At 43.3% G+C, this 14,448-nt stretch overlaps 1 protein-coding gene across 3 annotated transcripts in view; it reads left to right on the forward strand.

The window, feature by feature from the left end:
- LAT2 (linker for activation of T cells family member 2) overlaps positions 1 to 14,448 on the forward strand; it is a 37,527-nt gene that overhangs the window by 19,064 nt on the left and 4,015 nt on the right. For 2 of the 3 annotated variants that reach the window (XM_032786956.2, XM_032786957.2), the window contains exons 7-12: positions 2,015 to 2,053; positions 4,235 to 4,265; positions 5,337 to 5,392; positions 10,075 to 10,140; positions 11,314 to 11,376; positions 12,458 to 12,518. In XM_032786956.2, coding sequence (XP_032642847.1) covers positions 2,015 to 2,053; positions 4,235 to 4,265; positions 5,337 to 5,392; positions 10,075 to 10,140; positions 11,314 to 11,376; positions 12,458 to 12,516 — 314 coding nt within the window. In that variant the 3' untranslated portion in view covers positions 12,517 to 12,518. The remainder of the gene's footprint in view (positions 1 to 2,014; positions 2,054 to 4,234; positions 4,266 to 5,336; positions 5,393 to 10,074; positions 10,141 to 11,313; positions 11,377 to 12,457; positions 12,519 to 14,448) is intronic. The other variant, XM_032786958.2, reaches the window with a different exon arrangement.

Raw genomic sequence — 14,448 nt, forward strand, 5'->3', positions numbered from 1 at the left:
TATTGGCAAATGGAACATACATGGTAAGAGATCTCTGACTGCTATATACACCTATAAAGCTCACAGAAACTAAGCCTGGGAGAGGATGTTCCATTCCCATTTATGGTCATCCATTTTGAATTCTGAGTGGTGCATTATGGGGATAGTGGTTACCTTGGAAGTAAGTTAGCTAACGCTACAACCTACTCCTATAATAATATCTAATGCACAAACATTTGTAGAACTATACAAACACCTTCATGATGTCCCATGTAATTTGTTACCCTTTGCATGATGGAATTTTGCCTACATTCTCTATCCATTTTTATCCTGATTAAACTCTTTACCTATGTGACTTTCTTTCCAGCACCTCTCTCAGTCCTTTCTCCTCTTCTCTTTTCCTTTGAGACTAAGACCAGCCTCCTGAGTCTTTCCACAACTTTGCAGATTCTTCAGACCCGGTCTCTATTGCCCTACACTGCGCTCTTCCCGAAGCAGTGGCCGTCTTGCTGCAGTGCAGTAGCCAGCTCTGCACACAGTATTCCAGCTTTAATTTTCGGAGTGCCCATTGCTGGAGCATGTGGGCAGGTGACCTGGATTTTCAGAGAAGCAGAGCACCTGCATCTCCCAGTAATTTCAGCTGGAGTTTTGGGTGCTCAATGCTTCTGAGAATCCGGCCCTAAATGTGGTATTAAGTGAAATTCCTCTTTCCCACAATATTCAGTACAAACAGCTACCATCCCTGTCTTGCTGTGATACAATAGTCTACCTAGTCACTGGTGAACAAGGAGTTAATCCCAGCTCAGTTTTACCCTCTCCTCTTGCTTAGCTAAGGACTAGAGAAGGGGCTGCTTGTGAGAATGTGGAGGGGAAAATGCCCTTTCGAAGATCAGTTTTCTCATCCAATGGCTGGGTTAAACTGCAATCTGGGGAGTTTTTCCTATTGACTTTCTGCTTATATTCATTTATTATCCTCCCTTCCCTTGCTAAAAACCCTGTTCCTTTGGAGGAAAGATCTTGCTGATTGTAAATGCTGAGCCCTTCAACCGCTTAAACATCCCAATAATAATAGATAACTCAGTGATGGACCATAGCGTTCTCTAAAACGTGTGTCTTGCACCCCACCCTGGTTTGATCCGTTGAAATACCAGAGAGGAGGGAGTTTTCACATCTTTGGCCCCCTGTATAGCTAGGGATTGTTCTCCAAAGCACCTTGCCTCCCATGGAGACAGAGTCCCTAAGGGTTCTGTCCAAGTTTTCAAGCACCTTTCTAGGTAGAATGTGAGGGCCTCACAAATATTTAATGAATGTTTCCCCAGACCCCGTACTGCAGTCTGTTGTTATGCTCACTTTACAGAAGGGGAACTGGGAAACCAAGATTAAGTTGCTCCCTCAAGCTCACAAAGGAAGTCTGTGGCTGAGCTGAGAATTGAAACGAGCTGTCCTGAGTCTCAGACCTGGACCATAGCACCACCCTCTCTGTCCAGGGGTGGAGTTTAGCAAATGTCTTCTAGAGTGTCTTGGATTCTAGTCTCTGCTATTATAGCTTGCTACCTGGTGTTTCTGGTTTTTCTACAGTGCTACACTGAGCAGATGGTGTTGGTGATTCTTCCTTTCTCACCCTCAAATCTATTTCCTCATTAGTGACCTTAGTGGCTCTTCCCGTTAGAGCATTTTCTGCAGATTGGTCCCTTGTGCCACTATTCATTATTTTCCCCTTTATTTTTGTACTGAGCTCTATTTCGTAGAATATCAGGGTTGGAAGGGACCTCAGGAGGTCATCTAGTCCAACCCCCTGCTCAAAGCAGGACCAATCCCCAGACAGATTTTTGCCCCAGATCCCTAAATGGCCCCCTCAAGGATTGAACTGAAACCCTGGGTTTAGCAGGCCAATGCTCAAACCACTGAGCTATCCCTCCCCCCTGTATTTCACATCTGGTGGCTCAATTGCCTCTGAATCAGATTTCATAGCCCCTGTAATTGCTAGCTAGCAAATCATGGCTAACATACAATGTCAACATGTGCTCTCTTCCAGGTGACAGTGCTGAGCCCAGATACCAAAATTTCATGAGAGGTAAACATTACGACTGCAACATAATTCAATTAGGCTAAGAACACAGCAGACAAAATTCAGCCTTAGTATAAGTAACTCCCATTGAAGTCAATAGAACTTGCACCCACTTATGGTAGGACTGGATCTACTCCTCTATTTAAAATAATAGTGGAAAATGAAAAGCTGTGATCCCTGCTTTAATGTATGTGGGTGTTTTGCATGTGAGATGGAAGGTCACCAGCCTTTGGAAGCAACATCACATTTTTGTTCCTGTCTCTTCTCTGAGTGGAGAATCTGTTAGTATATGGACTGGCTTCCCCTGGAGTTTCTAATCACACCCTGTCTGTATTCAGCTGTGTCAGGATATTTCTTAGGCTACAAGATGTTCCCCAGCTGTAAAATGGAGGTCAGAATGCTGCCTTTCTCCTGTTTAGATTGTAAGAGCGGCAAGGACAGTCTCTTAGTAGCATCCATAGCACAAGAAGGTTCTAGTCTCAGTTGGAGCCTCTGGATGGTACCATAATACAAATAATTAATAATAATAATAGAGGCAGCAGGAAGAAGGCGTCTCCTGCTGTCCGAATTCCCTTCATTAGTATTTTATTCTTTAATGCGTAGGAATATAGTAATTATTCTGGTCTTGAGGTGTCCAGTAGCACAGCTCTGTAAAGGACATTTTATCTTTGGAGGAAGATAGGGCTGATGGGGGCACTAGCCCATTGTGCTGCAAGGATAAAGCGAAGCGACCATCACAAATGCCACAGATAATTGTGTTAAAGCCCAAATAATGGCATTGCTCAGTCTGTTTTTTATAGAGGAGCTCGTCAAATCCTTTTGTTTAACTATTCATGCCCCTTGACCAGGCCTCATTGTCCTTTAGAACAGTGGCTGTCAGCCTTTCCAGACTACCGTACCCCTTTCGGGGGTTTGATTGGTCTTGCGTACCCCAAGTTTCACCTCACTTAAAAACCACTCGCTTATAAAATCAGAAGTAAAAATACAGAAGTGTCACAGTGCACTAGTACTGAAAACTTGCGAACGTTTTCCTTTTTACCATATAATTATAAAATAAATCAATTGGAATATAAATATTGTACTTACATTTTCAGTGTATACCACTTAGAGCAGTTTACATATATGTCTGTATGAAATTTTAGTTTGTACTGACTTCACTTGTGCTTTTTATGTAAAACTAGGCAAATATCGAGATGAGTTGATGTACCCCCTTGAACACCTCTGCATATCTACAGGGGTACACGTACATCTGGTTGAGAACTGCTGCGTTTGGATAACTTAGACTATATGCTAAATTACTCTTTATCTAAAACAAAGCCCCTTAAATTCTCTTTCACTGGGCCCTTATGATACGTCTACACTGAATAAAACTCCCATGGTTGGCTCGCGTCAGCGGCGTTGGGCTGATGGGACTTGGAATGTGGAGCTATAAAATTGCTGTGTAGATGCTCAGGCTTGGGCTGGGATCCTCCCCCCTCGCAGGGTCTTAGAGCCCAGGCTCCAGCCCAAGCTTTACAGCCCTGCAGCGTGAGCCCCAAGAGCCCAAGACAGCTGATGAGGATCAGCTGCGGATGTTTTATTTCCATGTAGACATACCCATAGGGTCCAGTCCTGATCCCATGGAAGTCAATGGCAAAACTTGCATTAAATTCATGTTTAGTTCAGCAGTGTCAGGCTGGATGTGGCTTGCTCAATATTTTGAGCCTGCTCACATGCCTCTCTTGAGGTGTCTGAGCTGCAGGCTCGCGAGTGACATGGCTGATGCCTTTTGGTCAGTGCACTTTGAAGTTTCTGGGGAGTGCATTAGAAAGCAGCAGGGTGGGGCATGCAGAGGAGAAGGTGTTGCCGAATGGGGCATGGGGAGGGGACAAGGAACACCAAGACAAGAGAACATGAAGGTGAGACTGGTGCAGTCTGTGCAACAGTCCACTGGGGGGGAGAAGTGTTAATTTTTCCATGGCAAGAGATACACAGATCCAGTGAAAAACCGAATGAGAAAGGGAAGAGCTGGAAGGCTTGTCTGAAGGGAAACAATCACCTGCAGATGCTCCTGGAGAATCTAACCTGGCCCTGTGTGTTGTTAAGTGGATAGACCTTTTCTGGATCGGTTTTGTGACTTTATTTTGATTTTGCGCTATGAGAAATGTCCCTGAGACTACGCTAATGGTAAATGATTTGTACTTGCAGAAGACAACCAGGAATTGGATGCTGCCTATGTGTAAGTCAATCTTTCTCTCATCCATCAGTACATTGAATCTAATCTCTTCAGTCTCCCTTGCTAATGGTAGCTTTGAATTGTAGGATGTTACAGAGCATTTAGTTCATCTTCTTACAGAGGAAATTAAATTCCAAAGATTTGGGTTCCAAAGCAGAGCTTTGAAGATCATGATCATGCTGTTTCATTATTCAGATTGTGCATAGCTCTGTTAATTTCACACTCTCTATAAGGCCTTGCAATGGACCACGTTACTGTGAGCCATTGTTTCCGCTGTGAATAGTAACTTGTTGCTATTGTGGTTACTCTCAGCAGAACATGCAAGATCTCAGGATGGAAATGAAAAATCTGTCCTAAGTGCTTCTGACTTGGTCATGAATAACCTATGGGAAGCCAGGTGCTAAGCAGGATACATGCACAGAGAAGGTGTTCCAAGTCCAAGTTCTGCAGTTGTACATAACTCGTATAGAGTATGACTTCCATTGTATCATATTAGTCTGTAGTGCAGCTCACACCTACACATCTCATAGGCTGTGGAGTATTAGAACCATGAGGAATACAACAGGCTTGTTTCAAGAATGATATTGGACAAGGAGCCAATCACAAGAAACGTACCCATTCCAGATGCAACCAAGATAGAATGCAATATATACAGAAAACCAAATATTTTACTTCACCTTCACAAAGATATTTACATCCTTGCATGGACCCACTACTGTAGAATCTACCTATTAGATTAATCACAGAAATGGACAGTGGTATTGATGTAGGTCCCAGAAATCTCATTTAAAAGAAATAGCTTTGGGAGGCCTCTCTGGAAGTTTTGTATTCAGTTTACTCAGTTACAGAAGTGTATTGCCCAGGAGATGAGGCAGTTTGTGATAGCTGTGGCAACTTTAATGAAAATTTAAGATTCTGGGAAGAGAAGGCTCTGTGGCTCTTTCTGATTGATTTGAGGCCATGGGGTGGCTGGGAAATTGGGGTCCCATGCATGAGTAAGGTAAGTGGAATTTTGCCCCAAGCGCCATCTCAAAGGCAGAAAATATCTAAGACTGAGATGTTTTATCTTTTCAGCAACCCTATAGCTACAGATTACTACAACTGTGTGACGTTCTTGAGACCACCAAATGGTATGTTTACAAGATGGACAAATGAATGGCTGTTTGTTCAATCCACTTGTGGAAGATAAAACCAGTGAAGTATTTCCAGCCAGCCAGGTTGTAGTGTGGGTTTGGGATGAGCTGGAAACAGACAGTTCTCTTCTTTTATCTTTCTCCTTTGTTACAATATGGTTTGATGCAATTTTAATTAAGGAATGGATGTGGGCAGCAAGGGGTTAAAAGTTATTGTGTTGGGGGGGAATCCAAAAGGAGGGTGCTACATAGCGGCAAAACCACTGAAAAGCTGTGCTACGCTTCAGGGCTATGGTCAGGTGCCTTACTTCACTGCAAATCAGCTGGTTTATTTTCATTAAGTCCTGGTTGGCTTCAGGCCAGTGGCAGAGCATTGCCGAAAGCCGCATGTAGTCCAGAGCCAAAGCCCTGAATGTTCAAAGGTGATGCTTCCCCTGCCTAACAGCAGCACCATCAAGTACTTGGCTCAGTGGGGTACTGTAGGTGGTGCAAACAAGATCAGCTCCAGGCCCAAGCAAGTCAGGAAAGTGCTTCGGGCATGGCCGTGGTATACCAAGCACTTTACATTTACAGTGGAATTCCCTGAGGCAGCTTGCTGTCCCAGGAAGAGAATGTGAAGTGCCACAGGTCTTAAATCTCCAATGGTCACTTTGTTTTTCAAACCATACAATATTCTGTGTTCTCATAACTTGAGTCTATGTACAGAAAAGTGCATCCTCCTAGGCCCTGAAGCCACACACACTTATAGATGTGCTTACCTGTATGCACTGGGAGGGAATAATCCCCTATGGCTACCTGAGGTGTCTCAAGCTACTCCTGAAAGTAAAACACTTCCAGGACCTGGACCTGGGGGCTGATCTTGCAGCTCCCATGGCAGTAAGTGGGCCTGCTCATGTGAATGAGGGATGCAGGACGGTGCCCCAGATCTCTACTACTAGGAACACTAATCAGTGTTAAATACAGAACAGATGAGGTAGCGAGGCTGGAAGCAATGTTTAGAAAGACATTGACGTTAACGGGGCTCCATGCAGGCCCAGCTAAACCCATTGCAGAATTGAAAGCTCTTCAGGGCAGAGGTTGTCTCTTTGTTGTATGTTTGTCCAGTGCCATGAACAATGAAGCTCTGACCTCTAGGCAATACCATAATACAAACAATAAAAAATAATCATAATAATTAGGGTCCTGGTTTGTCTAGGGTCTTTCATGAAAATTCTGTCCCAAATTGCTTCTGCAAAACTAAATCCTGTAACACACTTAGAGTTAAACACCTCTTTCTGTTACAACTTATTTAATACACTGTTCTTAAAAGCACAAAAAAGAGGGTAGCTAATTTAGGTCTGTCACCAGAAGACGGATGTGGTATAAAGACCTTTAAAAAACATCGCTGACTTATTTGTTTAATTATTATTCTTTTATATTGTGGTAGTTACCATAGGACTTAATGGAGATCAGGACCCCATTGTGCCCGATGCTATATATATGCATACTAACTGGCAATCTTTCTCCCAAAAGCTTGCAATCCAAGCAATGTCTTTAATTTTGTTTTTCTATTTTATAAAACTAGTACTTGAGGACTGTGTGAAAATTATGGGCAGGAGAAGACTCTCAAAAAACCCAGTGCAGATGTTGCATGTGTGAAATTCTGTGAAATGGCCATTTTGATATTCCAAAGTGTGCAAAACTTATCTGAAATTGTATCGGATTCTGACACCATTTTTGGATAATCCATTTTTTTTTGTCCAAAAGAAATTTCAAAACCTTGTCTGTTTTCCACTCAGATGGTCTTATTTTTGTGGGGGGTAAAAAAGAAGAAAAATATTCTTCTGATGGGATGTTTTTTTGTGTGGCAAAAATGTAACTATTTGAGGGGGGGAATTCCAAAACTAAATGGGAAAATCCTGAGTTTTGAGTGGTACAGAGACGAATGGTACTTTTGTGTTGTGACTACAGCATCAACTGACTTTATTAGCCTAGCACTTACATTTTGTGCCATGGGAGGGGTTAAAGCAAGATGAAAACTGATTGGCATGTTTATTTGCATGAATGAATATCTGCAGAATCTTCCTAACTTTGATGTGGTGACCACATCAACTGTTCAGGTTTCAGTTACATTTTCTGCATTTGTGGACGTACATTTCAGATAGTAAACTACAGGCAGTTGCTCGTGTGGTTTAACTGCCCATGTATATCATGGTTGCTTTTTAAACGGATTCTAATTATAAATATTATTAAATGCCTGCACTTGAGCCTTTCTCTCAGCCAATAGTCTCTCTCAGCTTTGGTGCTAGTCTGAAGATAAATAGTGAATGTGGGCTGAGAGGCAATGGGAAGCTACTCATCAAATGGAACAGATTCTTCAAAGCACCCATTCAGCAAACCACAAAGAGAGCAGACTAATTTTAGTACATAAGGACTAGGGCCAGCTTGTGATCTCTCTTACATGGTGTAAATCCAGAGTAGCTTCCTGGAGTTCTATGCTGAATTTGGAATCAGGCCCATAAGATGTACCTGTTCATTCAAAAGCAATCTTCCCAGCTGGCTGTGTGATTGTAATGGCTTACTATTTGTATTCCAGTAGGGTCTGAGGATGTTATTTGGGGTTTTTAGAACCCAAAACAGTGGTAGTTCAATTATTTTATTTTAGGCGGAGTTAGGGATAAATTGATTGGAATATGGCAATTTTGTCTGATAATGATTAATATAAATAAAGCAATGGGGCTATATAGTTGTCACTGAGGCCATAACTGCAAGACAGGGGTGTTTCTCAAGTATCACTGAGGGGTTAATTTGACCTGCAAAACTTTCATTACTGGTCATGATGTGTGAGATGTAAAGAACCCAGCTTGATTCTAAGATTCCAGAGTGAGTTTGCAGGGCTGGTATTTAGAAAAAACGTCTTTTAAAACCAGTGGGATGTGCCACTGACTGGCAGTAAACACAGACACCTCTCAACATCATTATGGTTTTTAGGGCCAGTTTCAGAGTAGGTGGCACTTGAGGGATGTGTAACAGACTTTAAATGTGTAGATTGCCAATTCAAATCCTGCCCAGGCTGATAATGATGGAAACTTATTCTCTAATGGTTCATTGGTGATAGTCTCCATCCAATTCATTATGAAGCTGTGTCCTTGTCCCAGGAAAACCACCACAGCTGGCACCTTTGTTATCAGTCTCAGCAGAGAGGCCAAGGAGTGATTTAGCAATGGAAAGTGAAGAATCCTTTCACCCCAGAAATGATCTTTATCTTGTTAGGTGGAGCAGTGCATAGCAGATGCAGTTTCTCCACTGCCTGGTTGCCGTATGGGCTCAGTAGGTAACATTGGTTTCAAGGGGCTGCCAACTGGCACATTTGGGCTTGTCTATACATACAGTTCAGACAACTTTAACTATACTAGTATCATTGAAGCAATACAACTTCCTAGTGTGGATACAGTATAAAAGGGCTTATACTGGGCTAGCTTATTTCCCATGCAGGAAAGGAAACATACTATGTCAGTGTAAGGCACTGTTATATTGGTATAACTGCATGTACTCGAGAGGTTGTACTGGTAATAAGTATTTCAGTGAATAGTCACACCCTGGAACAACATACCAGTGAAACATTTCAGTGTAGATCAGGCCTCTGACCAGCTCTTAGCTCACAAGAAGGAAAAAACCCTGCACTTACAACTGTACGATTGGAGTATGAGCCTGAGGATCTTTTACCCCTGCTTGTAGGTTCTGATCTAAATCATAGAGGTTTTGGTTGTTTACCAGAACTGCACTGAGCTAATACAAGCTGGTTGTTCCTATTGCTACCCTACTATGCAGGATTAATAACCCCAGTTTAAATTTTTACTCCTAGTTATACAGGACAGTCTATTTGAGGTTGCAGTAGGGCATCAATTCCTAACCTCTATATCATGCAGCAGACGCTCCCGGCCTCTCTACCCATAAAAGCTTATGCCCAAATAAACCTGTTAGTCTTTAAGGTGCCACCAGACTCCTTGTTGTTTTTGTGGATACAGACTAACATGGCTACCCTGGATACTCTCTAAACACTGTCTTGAATACCCAGTCTTTGTCTCCTTGAAGCCAACTGCAAAACTCCAGTTGATTTCAATGCAGGATCCGATCCCATGTTAAAGTGATTATACTGACAGTGAACATGACTCCAGAGTCTTTTACAGTGACCTTTCTGCTAACTTTCTTAAGTAGTGCATTTGTTCCTCTGTGGTAAACATTGCTTCTCCACAGGCAGATGGTGCTGAGACTTAGTGTTGTACACAGAGCCACATGCAGGACCGGCGCCAGTGTTTCTGGCGCCCTAGGCACATGGCCATTTTGCCGCCCCGTGCGCTGCTCCCACGGCTCCGGTGGACCTGCCATAGGGGTTCCTGCGGAGGCTCTGCTGGTCCCGCGGCTCCGGTGGAGCTGCTGCAGGAGTGCCTGCAGGAGGTCCACCGGGGCCGTGGGACCAGCGGACCGTCTGCAGGAACGCCTGCGGCAGGTCCACCACAGCTGCGGGACCAGTGGACCCTCCACAGGAATGCCTGCGGCAGGTCAACCGGAGCCGCATGCCACCCCCCAATAATCCTGGCGCCCTAGGCGATTGCCTAGGTCGCCTAAATAAAAGCGCCAGCCCTGGCCACATGCAGAGAGCTCTCACCATCATTCACCTTCCTTTTTATCTTGTACAGAAAAAGAAGAGGATTCCTGTTCCTATCAAAATGTTGTGATTGGGGCATCCAACAGCGCTGAGTCTGGTAAGTGTCAGATTTTGGGGGACGATTACTATGTGTATTCCAGTTATGCTGAGATGCCCCAGTCATGGAGCCCAGCCCCCAGTCACTTCGCTTAAAGCTTTACTCACCTAGACCTTTCTCCTGAAATGAGCTCCATATAGGTAGTTCCCTGTGCCTGCATGGAATCCAGCTGAAGTCATTGGGGCTCTGCACAGATTTCATTGTAGCCATTGGTTTCAGTGAAGAAGAGGGGGAATTCTGCTTAGAGATTGTGAACTTCTGAGAACTTTTATCTCTGGGATATTTTTGCAAAATTGTGGATTAATTTTGGCTTTTGATATTATATGCTGTGCTGATAACATCTCAGACTCTGGTCACAACTAGCTTTATGCTGAATGATTACATTGGGTATCCTGTTTTAATGGGCAGCAGTAGCATCAACAGGCAGGTCTAACCCATGCAGGGCTGGCTCCAGCTTTTTTGCCACCCCAAGCGGTGAAGCGAAAAAAAACCAAGTAAAATAAAACCGCGATTGGCAGCACCTTGGTGGCAGCTCTACTGCACCACTTCATTCTTTGGCAATTGGGCGGCAGTTCCTTCGCTCTGAGAGGGAATGAGGGACCCACTGCCGAAGACCCGGATATGCTTCCCCTTTCCATTGGCTGCCCCAAGTGGGGCTGGCTCCAGGCACTAGCTCAGCAAGCAGGTGCTTGGGGCGGCCAAGGGGAAGGGGTGGCCCATCGGGCTGTTTGGCGTCGGGTCCCTCAGTCCCTCTCGGAGGGAAGGACTTGCCGTCAAATTATCACTGAAGAAGAAAGCAGTGCAGTGGAGCAGCCACTGATCGCAATTGTGGCTTTTTTTTTCTTTCTGCTGCTTGGGGCAGCAAAAACCCTGGAGCTGGCCCTGTCCCCAACCATCTGCTTCCTTCGCTGGTGCCTGGAGCCAGCCCTGAACCCACGCCTGTTAAAAAACAAACCACACACTAAACTGGGAAGTAGATAAGATGGCGATGACCAGACGTGGGAATGGAGTTGCTCCACATGAAAATGCACAAGCCCACAGGTCTGACTGGAAACTCAGTCTTGTCCAAATGCTTACATTTTTAGAGGGTGGAAGTGAGATATTTCAAAGAACAGTTCCACATTCTTAGTACACTTGTTTCCATTGCTCTGTGCACACTTTTCTTGCTCACAGATGATGTGGAGGACTATGAGAATAGCGCCTCTATAAAGAGATGGCAACAATCAAATATATCAGGTATGTTCTGAAAACTATTGTTATTTAATATTTTTATGGTAGCACCCCCAAGCCTCAGTTAAAATTGGGGTCCCATTCTGCAAGCTGTAGATGAAGACATGACCTCTGCCTCAAGAGATTTTCCTTGTACTTTTCCTGTACAGTCATGATAATAGAAACATTTTACAAACTAGTTGCACACTGTTGCATATCTTAGCAACTATTTTGAATACTAGCTTGGAATCTTTATGTGCTTTTTGCCTTTCTGATATTTAAGGGAGCACAGAGTTGGAAGGCCTACAGTCTAACTGAGGTCCCCTGGCAGGCCCTTATAGAAGATGTCTCTTCTCTTATTTCAAACCTTCTCAGTTTTTAACTCTCCAAGCTGCAAACCCCGCCTTGCTTTTGGAGCCCTAAGACCATGAAACAAACAAGCAACCGTATCTTTGTATCTTATGTCCCTGGAGTATGAAGCTCCCTGATGGGCCAGCAGTAATTATGTCAGCATAAAAGCCTTGGTTAGGTTAACTTTTTAAAACAGAGGTTCAGTTGGATATGTAGCTTCCCATGAAGGACATTGAGACAGCTTTAGTTGTGAGATGCACTGATGAGTGAATTTAGGAACTTCTAGTATCTGATTTGGGGATGCTCTAGGCAAACCAAAAAGTGAGTTTTAGCCAACGAAAGCTTATGCCCAAATAAATTTGTTAGTCTCTAAGGTGCCACAAGGACTCCTCGTTTTTGCTGATACAGACTAACATGGCTACCACTCTGAAATCTAGGCAAACTGTTTCTTGCTTTTTGTGTTTGTGCCCTGTTTATAAATCCAGTAGATTGTAATATCTGTGTAGATCTGTTATGATCTATTATAAAAATCTACTGAAGGAACACTGCAAACTGCTGTTATCTACAGTCTTATAGACTTTCCAAGGAGCCTTGATGCTGGTATTTCTGGTACATACAGAAAAATGGCTGGTATGGAACACACAATCTGATATCAACATCATGGGTTAAAAAGGTTGACAGGGCATATAAAGGTGTGTAGATCAATGCATTTACTGATCAGTGCTTTTAATTCCCAATAACAACTCTCTACATTTAGAAAGCCCAGATGATTATCCAGATTACGTTAACTCAGATGTTGCAGCTGTGCCAAACTAAAGGTAAAAACAGATGCATATTTTATAAACCCAGGGGTGGGGGCATATCTGTTCTTAGATAATGATTTGCACTCAAACTTGATTCTACTGCAAGATGGCTTTAGTCTTTTTTAAAAGCAAATGTGGAAGGAGTGAATCTCTATATTGGCAGACTCTAAGAAAGCAGGGATGATGTTGCATGTATTGATGTATCCATAATGGGAGTCACAGCATGACAAGTGCTGATTACTCCTGTGACAGGAATTAACATTTTTGGATCAGCTAGCAAATATCTAGTGCCTATAAAATTATCTACTTGATGCTACAAACCAAGTCATGGCTGTGCCAACGTTAGTTAGCTGATATTTGTCCTAAATTTCCAAAGCAAGTAGTCATTGTATGCCATTATAGTCCCGGTAAGACTATAGCTGAGAGGTCCTAGGAGTCTGCTAGAAGTTAAAATGCATAATTGTGGGAGCAGAACAGTTTTATCTTTAAAGATGCTCACTGTCCACATCTTAGCAGCATTTCACAGCTAGGTGTTGCTATTCGCTTTAACAGATGCAAAATGACAGTTTTCCATGAGTGATTATTATAAAAGTGAATTCATTCAGAAAGGGGCATGGGAAATTTGTTTTAGGGATAATTAACTGAAGCTTTTCTTCTTGGTGTGTGTGAAACTTTTACTGAATTACAAGGCAGTAGTTTAGACAAATGCAGGGGGGAAATCAGATCTACATGAAAGCAGAGAAAAAGGCTACTTGATAACATTTGCAAGCAGTTCTCCATTTAACCCCCCTTCCAATGGAATTTCAAAGAGGAGGGGATTAAATTTTCATGTTTAGTGGTTTTGTTATGGGACTGAGCAAGTTCCAATCCTTGCTCTGACAACGACTCCCTCTGTGGCCTACGACAAGTCAGTCTCTCTATGCCTCAGTTTCTCTTTGTAAAATGGAAGGTACCTACCTCACTGGCTGAGGGAAGGATTAATTAGACCTCTGTAAAATACTGTAATTTAAAAAATCTCTATGGAAGTCCCCTCGTGAATCTCAGGTAAGCACTTAACACCACAAACAAATAGTAAACAACACTGAATGTTATAAATCAGTGGTTCTCAACCAGGGGCTTGGGTCCCACTGGGGGGCACCAAGCTGGTTTCAAGGGGTTCACTAAACAGGGCTGGCATGAGACTTGCTGTGGTCCAGGGCAGAAAGCTGGGGCTGAAGCCTGGGGTTCCAAGCCTGGCAATCCAGGGCTGAAGCTGAAGCCTGAGCAACTTAGCTTCACAGAGCCCCCTGTGGCATGTGCCCTGCTTGCTATCCCCTAATGCTGGCTCTGCCTTTTATATGCAGAAAACCACTTGCTGTGGCACAGGAGGGCCGTGGAGTTTTTATAGCACCTTGGGGTGGGGGGAAGGCTCAGAAAGAAAAAGGTTGAGAACCCCTGTTATGAATGACAGCGGGAGTGGCCATACAAACACTTAATCTACATTACAAAAGTTTTGCCAGTATAGCCATGCCAGTAAACCCATCTTGTGTATATGCAGCTATACTACAAAAGGCTGCTTTTGCCATTACAACTCATATTAGCTCTGCAAACAACATATGCTACACTGCCAAAAGCACTTTTTTGCCTTTAGAACTGCACCCGCACTAGGGCTTTTGCTGGCACAGAAATGTCATTTCAAAACAGAATCACCCCCCTTGCCAATGTACCTATGCTGACAAGAGTTTCTAGTTTAGACTTGCCCTTAGTTAGATGGATTTTCCAGGAATGATGGATTCTTAAATTATTTGGACTCCTGGCATCCATATATTTTTGGAACTGTTCCGAGATTATCAGTTACAAATTTTAAATCTTTACATTATCCAGCTCATACAAAAATCTACCTGAATGATAGCAGCCAAGGGAGAAAACCCTAGCACTGAAAATAAAATGCGAGCAGAAAGCAATA

The sequence above is a fragment of the Chelonoidis abingdonii genome, chromosome 20, assembly GCF_003597395.2.
Source record: "Chelonoidis abingdonii isolate Lonesome George chromosome 20, CheloAbing_2.0, whole genome shotgun sequence".
Taxonomy (NCBI): Eukaryota; Metazoa; Chordata; order Testudines; family Testudinidae; genus Chelonoidis; species Chelonoidis abingdonii.